This window comes from Anolis sagrei, chromosome 11 (genome assembly GCF_037176765.1).
Source record: "Anolis sagrei isolate rAnoSag1 chromosome 11, rAnoSag1.mat, whole genome shotgun sequence".
In the NCBI taxonomy this organism is placed as follows: domain Eukaryota; kingdom Metazoa; phylum Chordata; class Lepidosauria; order Squamata; family Dactyloidae; genus Anolis; species Anolis sagrei.
In genome coordinates, this window is record NC_090031.1 from 276,798 (window position 1) to 302,173 (window position 25,376).

The 25,376-nt window shown below is 45.1% G+C and overlaps 1 protein-coding gene across 6 annotated transcripts in view; it reads left to right on the plus strand.

The window, feature by feature from the left end:
• The window catches only part of NR5A1 (nuclear receptor subfamily 5 group A member 1), an 80,765-nt gene that overhangs the window by 24,828 nt on the left and 30,561 nt on the right, over positions 1 to 25,376 (plus strand). The window contains exons 3-4 of one of the 6 annotated variants that reach the window (XM_067471734.1): positions 1,521 to 1,755; positions 1,855 to 2,359. In XM_067471734.1, coding sequence (XP_067327835.1) covers positions 1,521 to 1,755; positions 1,855 to 2,359 — 740 coding nt within the window. Of the gene's footprint in view, positions 1 to 1,520; positions 2,360 to 25,376 lie in introns of all 6 variants that reach the window. The other 5 variants (XM_067471732.1, XM_067471735.1, XM_067471736.1 and 2 more) reach the window with 5 other exon arrangements.

Here is a 25,376-nt window from a genome sequence, read left to right on the forward strand (position 1 = left end):
ACAGACACAGGCAAACTTTCAGTGCCTTGTTCCAATGAAATGCAATGAAACCCAAATACACAGACAAAGGCAGAGGCTTCTCCTTTCATTTCCGGCTCCGGAGGTGTCTAACAGGCGCCTCCGGTTGTGTAGAAAAGATGTCTAAGCGGATTACAGCATATAAACAGACACAGGCAAACTTTCAGTGCCTTGTTCCAATGAAATACAATGAAACACAAATGCGCAGACAAAGGCAGAGGCTTCTCCTTTCATTTCCGGCTCCGGAGGTGTCTAACAGGCGCCTCCGGTTGTGTAGAAAAGATGTCTAAGCGGATTACAGCATATAAACAGACACAGGCAAACTTTCAGTGCCTTGATCCAATGAAATGCAATGAAACCCAAATACACAGACAAAGGCAGAGGCTTCTCCTTTCATTTCCGGCTCCGGAGGTGTCTAACAGGCGCCTCCGGTTGTGTAGAAAAGATGTCTAAGCGGATTACAGCATATAAACAGACACAGGCAAACTTTCAGTGCCTTGTTCCAATGAAATGCAATAAAACACAAATACACAGACAAAGGCAGAGGCTTCTCCTTTCATTTCCGGCTCCGGAGGTGTCTAACAGGCGCCTCCGGTTGTGTAGAAAAGATGTCTAAGCGGATTACAGCATATAAACAGACACAGGCAAACTTTCAGTGCCTTGTTCCAATGAAATACAATGAAACACAAATACACAGACAAAGGCAGAGGCTTCTCCTTTCATTTCCGGCTCCGGAGGTGTCTAACAGGCGCCTCCGGTTGTGTAGAAAAGATGTCTAAGCGGATTACAGCATATAAACAGACACAGGCAAACTTTCAGTGCCTTGTTCCAATGAAATACAATGAAACACAAATACACAGACAAAGGCAGAGGCTTCTCCTTTCATTTCCGGCTCCGGAGGTGTCTAACAGGCGCCTCCGGTTGTGTAGAAAAGATGTCTAAGCGGATTACAGCATATAAACAGACACAGGCAAACTTTCAGTGCCTTGTTCCAATGAAATGCAATGAAACCCAAATACACAGACAAAGGCAGAGGCTTCTCCTTTCATTTCCGGCTCCGGAGGTGTCTAACAGGCGCCTCCGGTTGTGTAGAAAAGATGTCTAAGCGGATTACAGCATATAAACCGACACAGGCAAACTTTCAGTGCCTTGTTCCAATGAAATACAATGAAACACAAATACACAGACAAAGGCAGAGGCTTCTCCTTTCATTTCCGGCTCCGGAGGTGTCTAACAGGCGCCTCCGGTTGTGTAGAAAAGATGTCTAAGTGGATTACAGCATATAAACAGACACAGGCAAACTTTCAGTGCCTTGTTCCAATGAAATACAATGAAACACAAATACACAGACAAAGGCAGAGGCTTCTCCTTTCATTTCCGGCTCTGGAAGTGTCCAACAAACATCTCTCTGGCCCAGGAACTCAATAAGAAATAGTCCCCCTCTCTCTCTGCCTCTCGTTTCACCGTGCTTTTCTCTCCTTCCTCCCGTCTTCTCTTTCTAGCTGTCCGGGCAGATCGCATGCGGGGCGGACGCAACAAGTTTGGCCCCATGTACAAGCGCGACCGGGCGCTGAAGCAGCAGAAGAAGGCCCTCATCCGTGCCAATAGCTTCAAGCTCGAAGGGGCGGCCGTGGTCGTGCCTCCCCCACCGCCTCCTTCGGTGGCCTCGGTCGTCTCTCCGGCGCAGGCGGCAGACTACAGCGGCTCCCTCCCGGCCTCCCTCCACGCCTTGGCACATCACCACCACCACCACCACCACCCTCACCACCACCACCATCATCCCGGAGTGGGGTCGTCCTCCAAAGGACCTCCTCCTCCTCCTCCTCCTCCTCCGCCCCCGCCCATCAACATCAGCACCAGCGCTTCGGCCATGACTCCCGTCGATTACGAGCGCAGCCCGTACGGGACGCCCGCTCTGGCCGGCCATGGGGTCGCGCTCTCGGGCTTCCCCTACCCTCCGCCCTTCGCCAGCCGGGCCATCAAGTCCGAGTTCCCGGACCCGTACGCGGCACATCCTCACGAAGCGGCGGCTCCGGCTTACCCATACCCGGAGGCCTTTCCCGGAGGAGGAGGAGGAGGAGGAGGAGGAGGAGGAGGAGGCCCATCGTCCCCGGCCGCCCCGGCCCCCGAGGTGCCTGAGGTCATCCTGAAGCTGCTGCAGCTGGAGCCCGATGAGGTGCAGGTCAAGGGCCGCATCCTGAGCTGCCTCCAGCAGGAGCAGGGCAAGAGCCGCCCCCAGGAGAAGCTCAACACCTTTGGCCTCCTCTGCCGCATGGCCGACCAGACCCTCTTCGCCATCGTGGAGTGGGCGCGCAGCTGCCTCTTCTTCAAGGAGCTGGAGGTGAGCGAGGGGCGCCGGGGTGGGTTCAGCCCCGCACAACACCTGGCTTTCCAGGTATTTGGGACACTGACTTCTCAGAGCTGGAGAAGGGAGAAAGTAGGCAGGCAGGGGTCCCAATCACACTCAAGCAACACTGGGTATGTACGTGAATACATAGAATAGAATAGAATAGAATAGAATAGTGTTATTGTCACTGTACTATTGCACAATGAAATTACATGCCTTCTCAGAGCTGGAGAAGGGAGAAAGTAGGCAGGCAGGGGTCCCAATCACACTCAAGCAACACTGGGTATGTATGTGAATACATAGAATAGAATAGAATAGAATAGAATAGAATAGAGTAGAATAGAATAGTGTTATTGTCACTGAACTATTGCACAATGAAATTACATGCCTTCTCAGAGCTGGAGAAGGGAGAAAGTAGGCAGGCAGGGGTCCCAATCACACTCAAGCAACACTGGGTATGTACGTGAATACATAGAATAGAATAGAATAGTGTTATTGTCACTGTACTATTGCACAATGAAATTACATGCCTTCTCAGAGCTGGAGAAGGGAGAAAGTAGGCAGGCAGGGGTCCCAATGACACTCAAGCAACACCGGGTATGTACATGAATGAATAGAATAGAATAGAATAGAATAGTGTTATTGTCACTGTACTATTTCACAATGAAATTACATGCCTTCTCAGAGCTGGAGAAGGGAGAAAGTAGACAGGCAGGGGTCCCAATCACACTCAAGCAACACTGGGTATGTACGTGAATACATAGAATAGAATAGAATAGAATAGAATAGAATAGAATAGTGTTATTGTCATTGTACTATTGCACAATGAAATTACATGCCTTCTCAGAGCTGGAGAAGGGAGAAAGTAGGCAGGAAGGAGTCCCAATCACACTCAAGCAACACTGGGTATGTACGTGAATACATAGAATAGAATAGAATAGAATAGAATAGTGTTATTGTCATTGTACTATTGCACAATGAAATTACATGCCTTCTCAGAGCTGGAGAAGGGAGAAAGTAGGCAGGCAGGTGTCCCAATCACACTCAAGCAACACTGGGTATGTACGTGAATACATAGAATAGAATAGAATAGAATAGAATAGAATAGTGTTATTGTCATTGTACTATTGCACAATGAAATTACATGCCTTCTCAGAGCTGGAGAAGGGAGAAAGTAGGCAGGCAGGTGTCCCAATCACACTCAAGCAACACTGGGTATGTATGTGAATACATAGAATAGAATAGAATAGAATAGAATAGAATAGAATAGAATAGTGTTATTGTCATTGTACTATTTCACAATGAAATTACATGCCTTCTCAGAGCCAGAGAAAGGAGAAAGAAGGCAGGCAGTGGTTCCAATGTCACTCAAATAACACTAGGTATATACACGAATCCATAGAATAGAATAGAATAGTGTTATTGTCATTGTACTATTTCACAATAGTACAATGACAATAACACTATTGTGCAATAGTACAATGAAATTACATGCCTTCTCAGAGCCGGAGAAGGGAGAAAGGAGGCAGGCAGTGGTCCCAATGTCACTCAAATAACACTAGGTATATAAACGAATCCATAGAATAGAATAGAATAGAATAGAATAGTGTTATTGTCATTGTACTATTGCACAATGAAATTACATGCCTTCTCAGAGCCGGAGAAGGGAGAAAGGAGGCAGGTGGGGGTCCCAATGATACTCAAGCAACACTGGGTATGTAAGTTAATCCATAGAATAGAATAGTGTTATTGTCGTTGCACTATTGCAAAATGAAATTACATGCCTTCTCAGAGCCGGAGAAGGAAGAAAGGAGGCAGGCAGTGGTCCGAGTGTCACTCAAACAAAACTAGATATATACTCGAATTCATACACAAATCTAGATATAAACTAGATATATACACAAATCCATAGAATAGAATAGAATAGAATAGAATAGAATAGTGTTGTCATTGTACTATTGCACACCGAAATCACATGCCTTCTCCGAGCTGGAGAAGGGAGAAAGGAGGCAAGCTGTGGTCTGAGTGTCACTCAAACAAAACTAGATATATACTCGAATTCATACACAAATCTAGATATAAACTAGATATATACACAAATCCATAGAATAGAATAGAATAGAATAGAATAGAATAGTGTTGTTGTCATTGTACTATTGCACAATGAAATTACATGCCTTCTCAGAGCCAGAGAAGGGAGAAAGGAGGCAAGCTGTGGTCTGAGTGTCACTCAAACAAAACTATACACGAATTCATACACAAATCTAGATATAAACTAGATATATACACAAATCCATAGAATAGAATAGAATAGAATAGTGTTGTCATTGTACTATTGCACAATGAAATTACATGCCTTCTCAGAGCTGGAGAAGGGAGAAAGGAGGCAGGCTGTGGTCTGAGTGTCACTCAAACAAAACTAGATATATACACGAATTCATACACAAATCTAGATATAAACTAGATATATACTCAAATCCGTAGAATAGAATAGAATAGTGTTGTCATTGTACTATTGCACAATGAAATTACATGCCTTCTCAGAGCCGGAGAAGGGAGAAAGGAGGCAGGCTATGGTCTGAGTGTCACTCAAACAACACTAAATATATACACGAATTCATAGAATAGGATAGAATAGAATAGTGTTGTTGTCATTGTACTATTGCACACTGAAATTACATGCCTTCTCAGAGCCGGAGAAGGGAGAAAGGAGGCAGGCTGTGGTCTGAGCGCCACTCAAACAACACTAAATATATACACGAATTCATAGAATAGGATAGAATAGAATAGTGTTGTTGTCATTGTACTATTGCACAATGAAATTACATGCCTTTTCAGAGCCAGAGAAGGGAGAAAGGAGGCAGGCTGTGGTCTGAGTGTCACTCAAACAACACTAAATATATACACGAATTTATAGAATAGAATAGAATAGAATAGTGTTGTCATTGTACTATTGCACAATGAAATTACATGCCTTCTCAGAGCTGGAGAAGGGAGAAAGGAGGCAGGCTGTGGTCTGAGTGTCACTCAAACAAAACTAGATATATACACGAATTCATACACAAATCTAGATATAAACTAGATATATACTCAAATCCGTAGAATAGAATAGAATAGTGTTGTCATTGTACTATTGCACAATGAAATTACATGCCTTTTCAGAGCCAGAGAAGGGAGAAAGGAGGCAGGCTGTGGTCTGAGTGTCACTCAAACAACACTAAATATATACACGAATTTATAGAATAGAATAGAATAGAATAGTGTTGTCATTGTACTATTGCATAATGAAATTACATGTCTTCTCAGAGCCGGAGAAGGGAGAAAGGAGGCAGGCTGTGGTCTGAGTGTCACTCAAACAACACTAAATATATACACAAATCCATAGAATAGAATAGAATAGAATAGAATAGAATAGAATAGAATAGTGTTGTCATTGTACTATTGCACACCGAAATCACATGCCTTCTCAGAGCTGGAGAAGGGAGAAAGGAGGCAGGCTGTGGTCTGAGTGTCACTCAAACAACACTAAATATATACACAAATCCATAGAATAGAATAGAATAGAATAGAATAGAATAGAATAGTGTTGTCATTGTACTATTGCACACCGAAATCACATGTCTTCTCAGAGCCGGAGAAGGAAGAAAGGAGGCAGGCTGTGGTCCGAGTGTCACTCAAACAAAACTAGATATATACACGAATTCATAGAATAGGATAGAATAGGTGTTATTGTCACTATACTATTGCACAAAGAAATTACATGCCTTCTCCAGCACACATCCCAAGCAACACACTACCGCACATCTCCACATCAATGCCACATCAGCGCAAAGCCACGGAGATCAGCATCGCCACAGCTCTAGGATATAAGCTGCCTCTCCGTCTGCTTGTCCTTGCCTTTGGCAATAATAATGCCAGAACATGAGATGGATCCCCGAGAGCGCGCCGAGAATGCGAATCCCCTTGGCGTGTATCTCCCCGAGCCATAAAAGGTGGCCGCGTGGGCTTGCGTGTGAAATGGACTCTGGCTTTTATATTGTCCCGCTAAACCTCTCTCCGCTTGCTTCCACTTCGGGAAGAGAATAAAACTGCCATCCTCGGCAATCAATACGTGTAACTCATTCCCAGACGCGGACGACATAAGGATCAGACGTGAGAGAGAGAAGGACGGGGAGCCGGTTTCCTCCGGCAAGCAGAAGCCGGACCTCCGTTTTCCGCCATTCCATCCCTTCCAGCGGGAACGTAAGGGCGCTCCATGCAGTCAGGCCAATGGCCGCGTGACCTTGGAGGTGTCTACGGACAACGCCGGCTCTTCGGCTTAGAAATGGGGATCAGCACCCACCCCACAAGTTGGACACGAAAACCTTTACCTTTACCTATTTTGTGGCTAATAGACAAAGGCACAATAATAATATTAATAACAACAACAACGAATAATATTGTCAATAATTAATATTATTGTATATTATTAATTAATAATATATTATGCTTATTATTATTATTAATAAGAGTTGGACACAAGACTTAATGTCAGGAGAAAACCTTTACGTCTATTTATTGTTGTTATTTTGTGGTTAATAGACAAAGGCACAATAATAATATTAATAACAACAACAACGAATAATATTGTCAATAATTAATATTATTGTATATTATTAATTAATAATATATTATGATTATGATTATTATTATTAAGAGTCGGACACAAGACTTAATGTCAGGAGAAAACCTTTACGTCTACCTTTTGTTGTTATTTTGTGGTTACTAGACAAAGGCACAATAATAATAATATTAATAACAACAACTAATAATAATATTGTCAATAATTAATATTATTGTATATTATTAATTAATAATATATTATGATTATTATTATTATTAATAAGAATTGGACACAAGACTTAATGTCAGGAGAAAACCTTCACGTCTACCTATTGTTGTTATTTTGTGGTTAATAGACAAAGGCACAATAATAATATTATTAATAACAACAACTAATAATAATATTGTCAATGATTAATATTATTGTATATTATTAATTAATAATATATTATGATTATGATTATTATTAATAAGAGTCGGACACAAGACTTAATGCCAGGAGAAAACCTTTACGTCTACCTTTTGTTGTTACTTTGTGGTTACTAGACAAAGGCACAATAATAATAATATTAATAACAACAACTAATAATATTGTCAATAATTAATATTAGTGTATATTATTAATTAATAATGTATTAATAATATTATGTTAATATTTTATTATGATGATGATGATGATTAATAAGAGTCGGATACAACTAGACTTAATGTCAGGAGAAAACCTTTACGTCTAGCTATTGTTGTTATTTTGTGGTTAATAGAGACACAATAATAATATTATTATTACAATAATTAATGTATTGTTGAAGGCTTTCATGGCTGGAATTACTCAGTTCTTGTGGGTTTTTTCGAGCTATATGGCCATGTTCTAGAAGCATTTCTCCTGACGTTTCGCCTGCATCTATGGCAAGCTTCCTCAGAGGTTGTGAGGATGCTTACCATAGATGCAGGCGAAACGTCAGGAGAAATGCTTCTAGAACATGGCCATATAGCCCAAAAAAATCCACAAGAACTGGACAATAATTAATATTAATCAATATTATTCTCCAACTCTGGGGTGTGGTGTTCATCTCCATTTCTAAGCCGAAGAGCTGGCGTTGTCCATAGACACCTCCAAAGTCATGTGGCCAGCATGACTGCATGGAGCTCCGTTATCTTCCCACTGGAGCAATACCTATTGATCTACTTAGATTTGCATGTTTTGAACTGCTAGGTTGGCAGAAGCTAGGGCTGACAACGGAAGTTTATGCTGCTCCTCATATTCAAACCTGCGACCTTTTGGTCAACAATATATTATTATATATTATTAATTAATAATATTATTAATAATATTATGTTAATAATAATAATAATAATAATAATAATAAAAAGAGTCAGACACAAGTAGACTTAAAGTAAGGGGAAAACCTTTACCTCTACCTATTGTTGTTTTGTTGTTAATAGACAGAGACACAATAATAATAATAATAATAATAATAATAATAAATATTATATAGTGTTAATTTTTATATATTAATTAATAAAGATATTAATAATATGCTAATAATAATAAGAGTTGGACACAACTTGACATTTGTGGTTAATAGACAGAGACACAATAATAATAATAACAATAATAAATACTAATAATACATATTATTATATAGTATTAATTTTATATATATTAATTAATAAAGATATTAATTAATATAATAATAATAAAAATATAATATAATAATAATAATAATAATATAATAATAATAATAATAAGAGTCGGACACGACTGGACTTAATGTCAAGGAGAAACTTTTACCTTTACTATATTGTAATATTCTACATAATATATAATTATATGATTGCATGTTATTATTTTGTAGTACATTATTCGATTCATTTCAAAATATTCAAATATGTGGACATTAAATCAGGATTAAATGTAAATAGTATTAAAAAAATAATCCCAGTTGAAGACCATTGAAACGAATCCGCAAATAAAAACCACATAAAGAGCCAAGAACCAGGAACAGGGAACCCAATGCATCTCGTTATTGCCGGTACTTGCCGAGTAGGGAAAGGCAACGTTACATGTCGGGTGAATAACATGGGTTGCCAGCCCAGGAATTGTGTCTGTGTGCGTGGGGAGTCGGGCTCATCTCTTGCACCTGTTTTCAAGGCCATTCCTTGCAGAAAAACAGCCCTGGCTGAGAGGTGTGTTTTGCTAAACAGCCACAAATGCCGGCGGATGTCAGGTGGTGCGATACCAGTACTACACAGTGTAATTTCTCCAGTAGTGTAGGGCACAGACACCCCGTGATGATGTGACATGTCTCATTAAGAGCCACATCCCCTGTTTTAGCGTGGTGAGATGTGTTCCACACTGGGCATGCATACTCAGCAGCAGAGTAGCATAGCGCAAGGGCAGATGTCTTCACTGTGTCTGGTTGTGATCCCCAGGTTGTGCCAGTCAGCTTTCGTATGATATTGTTTCTAGCACCCACTTTTGGCTTGATGTTCAGGCAGTGCTTCTTGTAGGTCAGAGAACAGTCCAGAGTGACTCCTCCCAGGTATTTGGGTGCGCTGCAATGCTCCAGTGGGATTCCTTCCCAGGTAGAGCTCGGGATGCTTGTCTGTTCTTGAGATGAAAGGCACATGTTTGTGTTTTAGATGGATTAGGGATCAGCTGGTTTTCCCTGTAATAGGCAGTAAGAGCACCTAGAACTTCTGTTCTACCGTCTCAAAGCTCCCTGCTTGAGCGGTGATGGCACGATCATCAGCATAGATGAAGCCCTCTGTCCCTTCTGGCAGTGGCTGGTCATTTGTGTAGATGTTGAACATGGATGGAGCAAGCACGCTCCCCGGAGGCAGGCCGTTCTTCTGTTTCCGCCCTCTGCTTCTCTGGCCCTGGAACTCAACAAAGAAGCTCCTGTTTTGTAGCAGGTTTCCATGTCTGTGTTTTAGATGGATTAGGGATCAGCTGGTTTTCCCTGTAGCAGGTGGTGAGGGCACCTAGAGCTTCGGAGAGCTTCTGTTCAACCATCTCAAAGCTCCCTGCTTGAGCGGTGATGGCACGATCATCAGCATAGATGAAACTCTCTGTCCCTTCTGGCAGTGGCTGGTCATTTGTGTAGATGTTGAACATGGATGGAGCAAGCACGCTCCCCTGAGGATCAGCTGGTTTTCCTCCCAGGTATTTGGATGCGCTGCCATGCTCCCGTGGGATTCCTTCCTTCCCAGGTAATAATCCTCAGAGCTCGGGATGCTTGTCTGTTCTTAAGGTGAAAGGCACATGTCTGCGTTTTAGACCATCTCAAAGCTCCCTGCTTGAGCGGTGATGGCACGATCATCAGCATAGATGAAGCTCTCTGTCCCTTCTGGCAGCGACTGGTCATTTGTGTAGATGTTGAACATGGATGGAGCAAGCACGCTCCCCTGAGGCAGGCCGTTCTTCTGTTTCCGCCATCTGCTTCTCTGGCCCTGGAACTCAACAACAAAGCTCCTGTTCTGTAGCTGATTTCCTTGAGTGGTGATGGCACGATCATCTGCATAGATGAAACTCTCTGTCCCTTCTGGCAGTGGCTGGTCATCGGTGTAGATGTTGAACATGGATGGAGCAAGCACGCTCCCCCGAGGCAGGCCGTTCTTCTGTTTCCGCCCTCTGCTTCTCTGGCCCTGGCACTCAACAAAGAAGCTCCTGTTTGGTAGCAGGTTTCCTTGAGTGGTGATGGCATGGTCATCAGCATACATGAAACTCTCTGTCCCTTCTGGCAGTGGCTGGTCATTGGTGTAGATGTTGAACATGGATGGAGCAAGCACGCTCCCCTGAGGCAGGCCGTTCTTCTGTTTCCGCCATCTGCTTTTCTGGCCCTGGAACTCAACAAAAAAGCTCCTGTTCTGTAGCTGATTTCCTTGAGCAGTGATGGCACGATCGTCAGCATAGATGAAGCTCTCTGTCCCTTATAGCAGTGGCTGGTCATGTGTGTAGATGTTGAACATGGATGGAGCAAGCACGCTCCCCGGAGGCAGGCCGTTCTTCTGTTTCCGCCACCTGCTTCTCTGGCCCTGGAACTCAACAAAAAAGCTCCTGTTCGGTAGCTGATTTCCTTGAGCAGTGATGGCACGATCGTCAGCATAGATGAAACTCTCTGTCCCTTCTGGCAGTGGCTGGTCATTTGTGTAGATGTTGAACATGGATGGAGCAAGCACGCTCCCCGGAGGCAGGCCGTCCTTCTGTTTCCGCCATCTGCTTCTCTGGCCCTGGAACTCAACAAAGAAGCTCCTGTTCTGTAGCAGGTTTCCTATGAGGCGGGTGAGGTGGTCATAGTCCTTGGTGATATTATAATTTTTTTTCAGGAGGAGGCAGCGGTGGTTCACAGTCTCATAAGCCACTGACTGGTCTATGAAGACCGCTTCTGTGATCTGCCTTTCTTCGAGGTGAAGCCACGTTAGCTCTGGTTTGTGCTTCGATGAGAGACTGCTGCAGGGATCTCAGGGCGGGTGACAATGCACGTAGGCAAGGCAAACATTCAGTGCCATTGGACATACCACATATATAGACTGACACAGAGACAGTTTAACATTCCAGCATGCTGGCTTCATGAGGGTAGTATGCTCGGTTCCAGCTGCCACTTCACCGTCCACTTGTGATACCGAGTACTTTGATGGAGTACTTCCTCATTCTTCTGCACACTACTGGAAGGTTTTATGTCATTGTAAATTAGTTAAATTAGCCTCCCCCGCTAATTTAAATTTCCTACTTGACAGGTGCAACTGCCTTTTGGGCTGCATAGGTAAACAGCAAGCAAGACTATTAATGGTCCACTTGTGACACCGATGGAGTACTTCCTCATTCTTCTGCATGCTGCTGGAAGGTTTTATGTCATTGTAAATTAGTTAAATTAGCCTCCCCCGCTAATTTAAATTTCCTACTTGACAGGTGCAACTGCCTTTTGGGCTGCATAGGTAAACAGCAAGCAAGACTATTAATGGTCCACTTGTGACACCGATGGAGTACTTCCTCATTCTTCTGCACACTACTGGAAGGTTTTATGTCATTGTAAATTAGTTAAATTAGCCTCCCCCGCTAATTTAAATTTCCTACTTGACAGGTGCAACTGCCTTTTGGGCTGCATAGGTAAACAGCAAGCAAGACTATTAATGGTCCACTTGTGACACCGATGGAGTACTTCCTCATTCTTCTGCACACTACTGGAAGGTTTTATGTCATTGTAAATTAGTTAAATTAGCCTCCCCCGCTAATTTAAATTTCCTACTTGACAGGTGCAACTGCCTTTTGGGCTGCATAGGTAAACAGCAAGCAAGACTATTAATGGTCCACTTGTGACACCGATGGAGTACTTCCTCATTCTTCTGCACACTACTGGAAGGTTTTATGTCATTGTAAATTAGTTAAATTAGCCTCCCCCGCTAATTTAAATTTCCTACTTGACAGGTGCAACTGCCTTTTGGGCTGCATAGGTAAACAGCAAGCAAGACTATTAATGGTCCACTTGTGACACCGATGGAGTACTTCCTCATTCTTCTGCACACTACTGGAAGGTTTTATGTCATTGTAAATTAGTTAAATTAGCCTCCCCCGCTAATTTAAATTTCCTACTTGACAGGTGCAACTGCCTTTTGGGCTGCATAGGTAAACAGCAAGCAAGACTATTAATGGTCCACTTGTGACACCGATGGAGTACTTCCTCATTCTTCTGCATGCTGCTGGAAGGTTTTATGTCATTGTAAATTAGTTAAATTAGCCTCCCCCGCTAATTTAAATTTCCTACTTGACAGGTGCAACTGCCTTTTGGGCTGCATAGGTAAACAGCAAGCAAGACTATTAATGGTCCACTTGTGACACCGATGGAGTACTTCCTCATTCTTCTGCACACTACTGGAAGGTTTTATGTCATTGTAAATTAGTTAAATTAGCCTCCCCCGCTAATTTAAATTTCCTACTTGACAGGTGCAACTGCCTTTTGGGCTGCATAGGTAAACAGCAAGCAAGACTATTAATGGTCCACTTGTGACACCGATGGAGTACTTCCTCATTCTTCTGCACACTACTGGAAGGTTTTATGTCATTGTAAATTAGTTAAATTAGCCTCCCCCGCTAATTTAAATTTCCTACTTGACAGGTGCAACTGCCTTTTGGGCTGCATAGGTAAACAGCAAGCAAGACTATTAATGGTCCACTTGTGACACCGATGGAGTACTTCCTCATTCTTCTGCACACTACTGGAAGGTTTTATGTCATTGTAAATTAGTTAAATTAGCCTCCCCCGCTAATTTAAATTTCCTACTTGACAGGTGCAACTGTCTTTTGGGCTGCATAGGTAAACAGCAAGCAAGACTATTAATGGTCCACTTGTGACACCGATGGAGTACTTCCTCATTCTTCTGCATGCTGCTGGAAGGTTTTATGTCATTGTAAATTAGTTAAATTAGCCTCCCCCGCTAATTTAAATTTCCTACTTGACAGGTGCAACTGCCTTTTGGGCTGCATAGGTAAACAGCAAGCAAGACTATTAATGGTCCACTTGTGACACCGATGGAGTACTTCCTCATTCTTCTGCACACTACTGGAAGGTTTTATGTCATTGTAAATTAGTTAAATTAGCCTCCCCCGCTAATTTAAATTTCCTACTTGACAGGTGCAACTGCCTTTTGGGCTGCATAGGTAAACAGCAAGCAAGACTATTAATGGTCCACTTGTGACACCGATGGAGTACTTCCTCATTCTTCTGCACACTACTGGAAGGTTTTATGTCATTGTAAATTAGTTAAATTAGCCTCCCCCGCTAATTTAAATTTCCTACTTGACAGGTGCAACTGCCTTTTGGGCTGCATAGGTAAACAGCAAGCAAGACTATTAATGGTCCACTTGTGACACCGATGGAGTACTTCCTCATTCTTCTGCACACTACTGGAAGGTTTTATGTCATTGTAAATTAGTTAAATTAGCCTCCCCCGCTAATTTAAATTTCCTACTTGACAGGTGCAACTGCCTTTTGGGCTGCATAGGTAAACAGCAAGCAAGACTATTAATGGTCCACTTGTGACACCGATGGAGTACTTCCTCATTCTTCTGCATGCTGCTGGAAGGTTTTATGTCATTGTAAATTAGTTAAATTAGCCTCCCCCGCTAATTTAAATTTCCTACTTGACAGGTGCAACTGTCTTTTGGGCTGCATAGGTAAACAGCAAGCAAGACTATTAATGGTCCACTTGTGACACCGATGGAGTACTTCCTCATTCTTCTGCACACTACTGGAAGGTTTTATGTCATTGTAAATTAGTTAAATTAGCCTCCCCCGCTAATTTAAATTTCCTACTTGACAGGTGCAACTGTCTTTTGGGCTGCATAGGTAAACAGCAAGCAAGACTATTAATGGTCCACTTGTGACACCGATGGAGTACTTCCTCATTCTTCTGCATGCTGCTGGAAGGTTTTATGTCATTGTAAATTAGTTAAATTAGCCTCCCCCGCTAATTTAAATTTCCTACTTGACAGGTGCAACTGCCTTTTGGGCTGCATAGGTAAACAGCAAGCAAGACTATTAATGGTCCACTTGTGACACCGATGGAGTACTTCCTCATTCTTCTGCACACTACTGGAAGGTTTTATGTCATTGTAAATTAGTTAAATTAGCCTCCCCCGCTAATTTAAATTTCCTACTTGACAGGTGCAACTGTCTTTTGGGCTGCATAGGTAAACAGCAAGCAAGACTATTAATGGTCCACTTGTGACACCGATGGAGTACTTCCTCATTCTTCTGCATGCTGCTGGAAGGTTTTATGTCATTGTAAATTAGTTAAATTAGCCTCCCCCGCTAATTTAAATTTCCTACTTGACAGGTGCAACTGCCTTTTGGGCTGCATAGGTAAACAGCAAGCAAGACTATTAATGGTCCACTTGTGACACCGATGGAGTACTTCCTCATTCTTCTGCATGCTGCTGGAAGGTTTTATGTCATTGTAAATTAGTTAAATTAGCCTCCCCCGCTAATTTAAATTTCCTACTTGACAGGTGCAACTGCCTTTTGGGCTGCATAGGTAAACAGCAAGCAAGACTATTAATGGTCCACTTGTGACACCGATGGAGTACTTCCTCATTCTTCTGCATGCTGCTGGAAGGTTTTATGTCATTGTAAATTAGTTAAATTAGCCTCCCCCGCTAATTTAAATTTCCTACTTGACAGGTGCAACTGTCTTTTGGGCTGCATAGGTAAACAGCAAGCAAGACTATTAATGGTCCACTTGTGACACCGATGGAGTACTTCCTCATTCTTCTGCATGCTGCTGGAAGGTTTTATGTCATTGTAAATTAGTTAAATTAGCCTCCCCCGCTAATTTAAATTTCCTACTTGACAGGTGCAACTGTCTTTTGGGCTGCATAGGTAAACAGCAAGCAAGACTATTAATGGTCCACTTGTGACACCGATGGAGTACTTCCTCATTCTTCTGCACACTACTGGAAGGTTTTATGTCATTGTAAATTAGTTAAATTAGCCTCCCCCGCTAATTTAAATTTCCTACTTGACAGGTGCAACTGCCTTTTGGGCTGCATAGGTAAACAGCAAGCAAGACTATTAATGGTCCACTTGTGACACCGATGGAGTACTTCCTCATTCTTCTGCATGCTGCTGGAAGGTTTTATGTCATTGTAAATTAGTTAAATTAGCCTCCCCGCATAAAGCAGGTACCTAAATTTCCTACTTGACAAGTGCAACTGTCTTTCGGACTGCATAGGTTGACAGCAAGCTAGACTATTAATGGTCGGGAGCTCACTCGGTTGCGGTCTGGCTTCGAACTCATGGGAAAAGTACATCTCGTAGCACTTTTTAGACAAGCTGCTTTTATTTCAGCATGAGTTTTCCTGGATGTCCTTACTTACTTACCTAGGCGATCCCTCGCTCTCCGAGTATGATGGCTGCCCAAGTGTAGTGTCCTGGGGGTGGGTCCGTAGGTGGCTGTGGAGCCCTCTTCTTGACCTGCATCTTCTCCCACAGTGAGGGCATCGGTTTCCAGACGGAAGGCGGTCCCAGTCGGGGTTGACTTGACGTACCTTTCTCTTAGCACGCTTCTCTCTTTCACCCTCCATTCGTGCCTCTTCCAATTCTGCAGCACTGCTGGTCACAGCTGATCTCCAGCTGGAGCACTCAAGGGCCAGGGATTCCCAGTTCTCAGTGTCTATGCCAGAGTTCTTAAGGTTGGCTTTGAGCCCATCTTTCAATCTCTTTTCCTGTCCACCAACATTCCTTTTTCCGTTCTTGAGTTCGGAGTAGAGCAACTGCTTTGGGAGACGGTGGTCGGGCAATTGGACAACGTGGCTGGTCCAGCGGAGTTGATGGCGGAGGACCATCGCTTCAATGCTGGTGGTCTTTGCTTCTTCTTCCAGCACGCTGACGTTTCCCCGCTTGTCTTCCCAAGAGATTTGCAGGATTTTCCGGAGGCAGTGCTGATGAAATCGTTCCAGGAGTTGCATGTGACATCTGTAGACAGTCCACGTTTCACAGGCATAGAGCAGGGTTGGGAGGACAATAGCTTTATAGACAAGCCCCTTGGTATCCCTACGGATGTCCCGGCCCTCAAACACTCTCTGCTTCATTCGGAAAAATGCTGCGCTCGCAGAGCTCAGGCGGTGTTGTATTTCAGTCTCAGTGTTGACATCTGTAGACAGTCCATGTTTCGCAGGCATAGAGCAGGGTTGGGAAGGGAATAGCTTTATAGACAAGCTCCTTGGTCTCCCTACGGATGTCCTGGACCTCAAACACTCTCTGCTTCATTCAGAAAAATGCTGTGCTCGCAGAGCTCAGGCGGTGTTGTATTTCAGTGTCAATGTTGACGCCTGTAGACAGTCCACGTTTCGCAGGCATAGAGCAGGGTTGGGAGGGGAATAGCTTTATAGACAAGCCCCTTGGTCTCCCTATGGATGTCTCAGTCCTCAAACACTCTCTGCTTCATTCGGAAAAATGCTGCACTCGCAGAGCTCAGGCGGTGTTGTATTTCAGTGTCAGTGTTGACATCTGTAGATAGTCCACGTTTCGCAGGCATAGAGCAGGGTTGGGAGGGGAATAGCTTTGTAAACAAACCCCTTGGTTTCCCTACGGATGTCCCGGTCCTCAAACACTCTCTGCTTCATTTGGAAGAATGCTGCGCTCGCAGAGCTCAGGCGGTGTTGTATTTCAGTGTCAATGTTGACGCCTGTAGACAGTCCACGGCTCACAGGCATAGAGCAGGGTTGGGAGGGGAATAGCTTTATAGACAAGCCCCTTGGTATCCCTATGGATATCCCGGTCCTCAAACACTCTCTGCTTCATTTGGAAGAATGCTGCGCTCGCAGAGCTCAGGCGGTGTTGTATTTCAGTGTCAATGTTGACGTCTGTAGACAGTCCACATCTCGCAGGCATATAGCAGGGTTGGGAGAACAATAGCTGTATAAACAAGCCCCTTGGTCTCCCTACGGATGTCTCAGTCCTTAAACACTCTGGTTCATTCGGAAAAATGCTGCACTCGCAGAGCTCAGGCGGTGTTGTATTTCAGTGTCAATGTTGACGTCTGTAGACAGTCCACGGCTCACAGGCATAGAGCAGGGTTGTGAGGGGAATAGCTTTATAGGCAAGCCCCTTGGCCTCCCTACGGATGTCCCGGTCCTCAAACACTCTCTGCTTCATTCGGAAAAATGCTGCGCTCGCAGAGCTCAGGCAGTGTTTTATTTCAGTGTCAAGGTTGACATCTGTAGACAGTCCACATCTTGCAGGCATATAGCAAGGTTGGGAGGACAATAGATTTGTAAACAAGCTCCTTGGTCTTCCTACGGATGTCCTGGTCCTCAAACACTCTCTGCTTCATTCGGAAAAATGCTGCGCTCGCAGAGCTCAGGCGGTGTTGTATTTCAGTGTCAATGTTGACGTCTGTAGACAGTCCACATCTCACAGGCATATAGCAGGGTTGGGAGAACAATAGCTGTATAAACAAGCCCCTTGGTCTCCCTACGGATGTCTCAGTCCTCAAACACTCTCTGCTTCATTCGGAAAAATGCTGCGCTCGCAGAGCTCAGGCGGTGTTGTATTTCAGTGTCAGTGTTGACGTCTGTAGACAGTCCATGTTTCGCAGGCATAGAGCAGGGTTGGGAAGGGAATAGTTTTATTGACAAGCCCCTTGGTCTCCCTAGGGCTGTCCCGGTCCTCAAACACTCTCTGCTTCATTCGGAAAAATGCTGCGCTCGCAGAGCTCAGGCGGTGTTGTATTTCAGTGTCAATGTTGACGTCTGTAGACAGTCCACGTTTCGCAGGCATAGAACAGGGTTGGGAGGGGAATAGCTTTATAGACAAGCCCCTTGGTCTCCCTATGGATGTCTCAGTCCTCAAACACTCTGCTTCATTCAGAAAAATGCTGCGCTCGCAGAGCTCAGGCGGTGTTGTATTTCAGTGTCAGTGTTGACATCTGTAGATAGTCCATGTTTCACAGGCATAGAGCAGGGTTGGGAGAGGAATAGCTTTGTAAACAAACCCCTTGGTTTCCCTACGGATGTCCCGGTCCTCAAACACTCTCTGCTTCATTCGGAAAAATGCTGCGCTCGCAGAGCTCAGGCGGTGTTGTATTTCAGTGTCAGTGTTGACATCTGTAGATAGTCCACGTTTCGCAGGCATAGAGCAGGGTTGGGAGGGGAATAGCTTTGTAAACAAACCCCTTGGTTTCCCTACGGATGTCCCGGTCCTCAAACACTCTCTGCTTCATTCGGAAAAATGCTGCGCTCGCAGAGCTCAGGTGGTGTTGTATTTCAGTGTCAGTGTTGACGTCTGTAGACAGTCCATGTTTCGCAGGCATAGAGCAGGGTTGGGAGGGGAATAGCTTTATAAACAAACCCCTTGGTCTCCCTACGGATGTCCCGGTCCTCAAACACTCTCTGCTTCATTCCGAAAAATGTTGTGCTCGCAGAGCTCAGGAGGTGTTGTATTTCAGTGTCAATGTTGACGTCTGTATACAGTCCATGTTTCGCGGGCGTAAAGCAGGGTTTGGAGGACAATAACTTTATCAACAAGCCCCTTGGTCTCCCTACGGATGTCCCGGTCCTCAAACACTCTCTGCTTCATTCGGAAAAATGCTGCGCTCGCAGAGCTCAGGCGGTGTTGTATTTCGGTGTCAATGTTGACTTTGGTGGAGAGGTGGCTGCTTGAGTCGGGAGCAGAGTCACTGCTTTGGGAGACGGTGATCTTTGTGCATTCGGACAACGGAGTGGACGGCCTGGATGTCCATCCTCCTTGCTTATTTATCCCGGGAAATGGATTGCGACCACAAAGTTCTGTGCTGAAATACATCTTCTTTGTCTTTCTCCCTCTGCTTCTCCTTCAGATGGACTGTGAAGGTTTTCCTTCAAATTGGCCAAAGCGTTGGGCGTACGCTTGGACCGGGTTTATGAAATTCTCTATTAAATCCCGGCCGGGGGGGGGGGGGGGGGGGCCGGCTGGCGCGCAATCCATTCTGCCTGGTCCTCTCCCGGCCACAAATCTTCCCTCGGGCGCCTTGACACATCTCATCTCTGCTCACTTAGAGAGGGTATTTATGGGGGTCAAGGCTGACCTCCGGAGTCTCACCTCGCCCTCCCTCCATAAACAAGCAGGCAGAGACCCCTCCAGCCCCCCGGCCCACCCCCTTGTTATTACTCTCGTCCCCCGAAGGCCAGCCGAGCCTGTAACTCTCCGGCCGGGTGACACCACGGGAACGACGGCACATCACTCTTGTGGGTCCAGATTGGCAGGCGACTCTCGTTTGTCAGCGCCCCGACTGACAGCATTACGGGCCCTTAAATGAAACCATATATCTGGGGAGTTAAATGTGTTTGCAGTCCAGCTGGACCCTGGGGGGGGGGGGGGGGAGGAGGAAGGGAAACACCGCCAAAGGGGGGGGGGGTACGCTTTGGTTAGACCACATCTGGAATATTGTGTCCAATTCTGGGCACCACCATTCAAGAGAGATATTGACTCTAAGCTGGAATGTGTCCAGAGGAGGGCGACTCAAATGATCAAGGGTCTGGAGAACAAGCCCTATGAGGAGCGGCTTAAGGAGCTGGGCACGTTTAGCCTGAAGAAGAGAAGACGGAGAGGAGACATGATGAGGGCCATGTATAAATATGTGAGAGGAAGCCACAGGGAGGAAGGAGAAGATCAGGGGTCTGGAGAACAAGCCCTATGAGGAGCAGCTTAAGGAGCTGGGCATGTTTAGCCTGAAGAAGAGAAGGCTGAGAGGAGATATGATGAGAGCCATGTATCAATATGTGAGAGGAAGCCACAGGGAGGAGGGAGCAGATCAAGGGTCTGGAGAACAAGCCCTATGAGGAGCGGCTCAAGGAGCTGGGCATGTTTAGCCTGAAGAAGAGAAGGCTGAGAGGAGATATGATGAGAGCCATGTATAAATATGTGAGAGGAAGCCACAGGGAGGAGGAGGGAGCAAGCTTGTTTTCTGCTTCCTTGGAGACTAGGACGCAATGGAACAATGGCTTCAAACTACAAGAGAGGAGATTCCATCTGAACATGAGGAAGAACTTCCTGACTGTGAGAGCCGTTCAGCAGTGGAACTCTCTGCCCCGGAGTGTGGTGGAGGCTCCTACTTTGGAGGCTTTTAAGCAGAGGCTGGAAGGCCATCTGTCAGGGGTGATTTGAATGCAATATTCCTGCTTCTTGGCAGAATGGGGTTGGACTGGATGTCCCATGAAGTCTCTTCCAACTCTTTGATTCTATGATTCTAAGAGGCCAATTGGACCAACGCAACCTTTTCGTCCTTCACAATAAGGCACCCACTGTCCTGGGTGGAGGCACCACCTTCTCAGGGAATGGGTGGGCAAGTGGCATCAGTCCCACAGCACGCGTCATGCCCACATCCACATTCGTTGTATGTTTTGGAGAATTATGATCTTTAGAAAGGCACGGCCTTGTCAGGAATCATAACCTTTTGGGAAATGGAAATCTCCATAACCTTTTGGGAAATGGCATTCACCACCATTTTTTGGAAAATCAGGAATCTCCCTGAGAAGAGTTGAGTCAACCTTCTCCTTAGTGGGAAAGGCATGGCTTTGTCAGGAATCATAACCTTTCGGGAAATGGAAATCTCCATAACCTTTTGGGAAACGGCATTCACCACCATTTTGGGAAAATCAGGAATCTCCCTGAGAAGAGTTGAGTCAACCTTCTCCTTAGTGGGAAAGGCATGGCTTTGTCAGGAATCATAACCTTTTGGGAAAATGATGCCCTAACCTTTTGGGAAATGGAAATCTCCATAACCTTTTGGAAAGTGGCATTCACCACCATTTTTTGGAAAATCAGGAATCTCCCTGAGAAGAGTTGAGTCAACCTTCCCCTTAGTGGAATCCTTGTCAGGAATCATAACCTTTTGGGAAAATGATGCCCTAACCTTTTGGGAAATGGAAATCTCCATAATCTTTTGGGAGATGGCATTCACCATCATTTTTTGGAAAATCAGGAATCTCCCTGAGAAGAGTTGAGTCAACCTTCTCCTTAGTGGAATCCTTGTCAGGAATCATAACCTTTTGGGAAAATGATGCTCTAACCTTTTGGGAAATGGAAATCTCCATAACCTTTTGGAAAGTGGCATTCACCACCATTTTTTGGAAAATCAGGAATCTCCCTGAGAAGAGTTGAGTCAACCTTCTCCTTAGTGGTAAATATCTACTGGTATTCATGCAAGGCAATGAGGTTTCTCAGCTGTTAGACTGATATACCCAGATGTCACTTTGAACTGTTAGGGACAAAGATATGCCAATGCACCCAACACACACACATATATACACACACACATATCTACACACACACACACACACACACACACACACACACACACACATATAAAGGGTCTGGAGAACGAGCCCTATGAGGAGCGGCTTAAAGAGCTGGCCATGTTTAGCCTGAAGAAGAGAAGGGTGAGAGGAGACACGATAGCCATGCATAAATATGTGAGAAGAAGTCATAGGGAGGAGGGAGCAAACTCTTTTTCTGCTTCCCTGGAGACTAGGAACTACAACAAAGGAGATTCCACCTGAACATGAGGAAGAACTTCCTGACTGTGAGAGCCGTTCAGCAGTGGAACTCTCTGCCCCGGAGGGAGTGTGGTGGAGGCTCCTTCTTTGGAAGCTTTGAAACAGAGGCTGGATGGCCATCTGTCAGGGGTGCTTTGAATGCAATATTCCTGCTTCTTGGCAGAATGGGGTTGGACTGGATGTCCCACCAGGTCTCTTCCAACTCTAGGATTCTGTGATTCTATATAGGCAAAGGTTTTCCCTTGGCATTAATTCCAGTTGTGTCCCTCTCTGGGACTCTGGTGCTCATCTCCAGTTCTAAGCTGAAGAGCTGGCGTTGTCTGTAGACACCTCCAAGGTCATGTGGCCACAGGCATGACTGCATGGAATCATAGAATGAAAGAGTTGGAAGAGACCTCCTGGGCCATCATCCAGTCCAGCCCCATTCTGCCAAGAAGCAGGAATATTGCATTCAAATCACCCCTGACAGATGGCCATCCAGCCTCTGTTTCAAAGCCTCCAAAGAAGGAGCCTCCACCACACTCCCTCCAGGGCAGAGAGTTCCACTGCTGAACGGCTCTCACAGTCAGGAAGTTCTTCCTCATGTTCAGGTGGAATCTCCTCTCTTGTAGTTTGAAGCCATGGTTCCATTGCGTCCTAGTCTCTTTCCAGGGAAGCAGTTAACAAGCTTGCTCCCTCCTCCTCCCTGTGGCTTCCTCTCACATATTTATACCTGGCCCTCATCATATCTCCTCTCAGCCTTCTCTTCTTCAGGCTAAACATGCCCAGCTCCTTAAGCCGCTCCTCATAGGGCTTGTTCTCCAGACCCTTGATCTGCTCCCTCCTCCCTGTGGCTTCCTCTCACATATTTATACCTGGCCCTCATCATATCTCCTCTCAGCCTTCTCTTCTTCAGGCTAAACATGCCCAGCTCCTCAAGCCGCTCCTCATAGGGCTTGTCCTCCAGATCCCTGATCTGCTCCCCCCTCCCTGTGGCTTCCTCTCACATATTTATCCATGGCCCTCATCATGTCTCCTCTCCACCTTCTCTTCTTCAGGCTAAACATGCCCAGCTCCTTAAGCCGCTCCTCATAGGGCTTGTTGTCCAGACCCTTGATCATTTGAGTCGCCCTCTTCCTCTGGACACATTCCAGCTTAGAGTCAATCTCTCTCTTGAGCGCCGTTACATTCCCGCCGGAGCGGTACTTATTGATTTACTCTCATTTGCATATTTTCAACTGCTAGGTTGGCAGAAGCTGGGGCTAACAGTGGGAGCTCATATATATATATATATCAGAGTTTCAGAAGTGTTCTTTCAGTCGCTGCCCCTCAAAATGTCTGGGTTTCAATCATGCTTTCAAGAGACCAAAAATAAGTAGACTTCTTTAAAAGTAACATAGTTGGTTTACTCACAAACTTCATGTATTCAGCATACAGGTACTTTGCCTATCAGTCCAGTTACAGAGAGGGTTTGAAGTGGTTTCCTTGTCCTGGGTGGGTGAGTGGGGAGGAGATGGTTGGGAAGTCCACTGCTGTCGCGTCCAAAGGCGGTTGGCCTGTTATTAACACCTTCCACTTGTGAAAGGCTTCTGATTGTCATTGGTGCCTTCCCAATTGTCAAGGTGACACCTCTACTCCCCACCCAATAATTGTGCCATCTCCCCTTCCCTGTGCCATTGTTGCATTGCGAACGGCCTCTCAAAGCCATGTGTGCATGTGCACGCCAGCCTGGCTCCAGGCATTTAATTGCACAGCCTTCCTTAGCTTCATTTCTCCAAATACTCCGGAATAACATGGCAAACTATAGAATCATAGAATCATAGAATCAAAGAGTTGGAAGAGACCTCCTGGGCCATCCAGTCCAACCCCATTCTGCCAAGAAGCAGGAATATTGCATTCAAATCACCCCTGACAGATGGCCATCCAGCCTCTGCTTCAAAGCTTCCAAAGAAGGAGCCTCCACCACACTCCCTCCGGGGCAGAGAGTTCCACTGCTGAACGGCTCTCACAGTCAGGAAGTTCTTCCTCATGTTCAGGTGGAATCTCCTCTCTTGTAGTTTGAAGCCATTGTTCCATTGCGTCCTAGTCTCTTTCCAGGGAAGCAGTTAACAAGCTTGCTCCCTCCTCCTCCCTGTGGCTTCCTCTCACATATTTATACCTGGCCCTCATCATATCTCCTCTCAGCCTTCTCTTCTTCAGGCCAAACATGCCCAGCTCCTTAAGCCGCTCCTCATAGGGCTTGTTCTCCAGACCCTTGATCTGCTTCCTCCTCCCTGTGGCTTCCTCTCACATATTTATTATACATGGCCCTCATCATATCTCCTCTCATCCTTTCTTCTTCAGGCTAAACATGCTCAGCTCCTTAAGCCGCTCCTCATAAGGCTTGTTGTCCAGACCCTTGATCCTTTGAGTCGCCCTCCTCTGGGCGACTATAGCCCGAAAAAACCTACAACAACCCATGGCAAACCGGCTTTCCAAGTGTTTGCACTACTGGCTGTTAGGAATTGTGAGAGTTGATGTCCAAAACACCTGGAGGGCCGAAGTTTGCCCATACCTGTGTTTACAGCAGGGTGTCTTAGAGCAGTGTTTCTCCACCTTCCTAATGCCACGACCCCTTAAGACAGTTCCCCATGTGTTGTGTTGACCCCCAACCATCACATTATTTTCGTTGCTACTTCACAACTGTCATTTTGCTCCTGTTAGGAATCGTCATGTAAATATCTGATACACAGGAAGTATTTTCATTCATTGGACCAAACTGGGCACAAATAACCGATACACCCAAATGTGAATACTGGTGGGGTTGGGGGAGATTGATTTTGGCACTTGGGAGTTGTAGTTGCTGGGATTTATAGTTCGCCTACAACCAAAGAGCATTCTGAACTCCACCAACTATGGAATTGAACCAGACTTGGCACACAGACCACCCATGACCAAGAGAAAATACTGGAAGGATCTGGTGGGCATTGACCTTGAGTTTAGGAGTTGTAGTTCACCTCCATCCAGAGACACTCTGGACTCAAACTGATGGATCTGGACCACACTTGGTACGGATACTCAATATGCCCAAATGTGAACGCTGGTGGATTTTGGGGAAAGTAGACCTTGACATTTGAGAGTTGCAGTTGCTGGGATGTATAGTTCACCTACAATCAAAGAGCATTCTGAACTCCACCAATGATGGAATTGGGCCTAACCTCCCACACAGAACCCCCATGACTAACAGAAAATACTGGAAAGGTTTGGTGGGCATTGACCTTGAGTTTGGGAATTGTAGTTCACCTACATCCAGAGAGCACTGTGGATTCAAACAGTGATGGATCTGGACCAAACTAGGCATGGATACTCAATATGCCCAAATGTGAACGCTGGTGGAGTTTGGGGAAAGTAGACCTT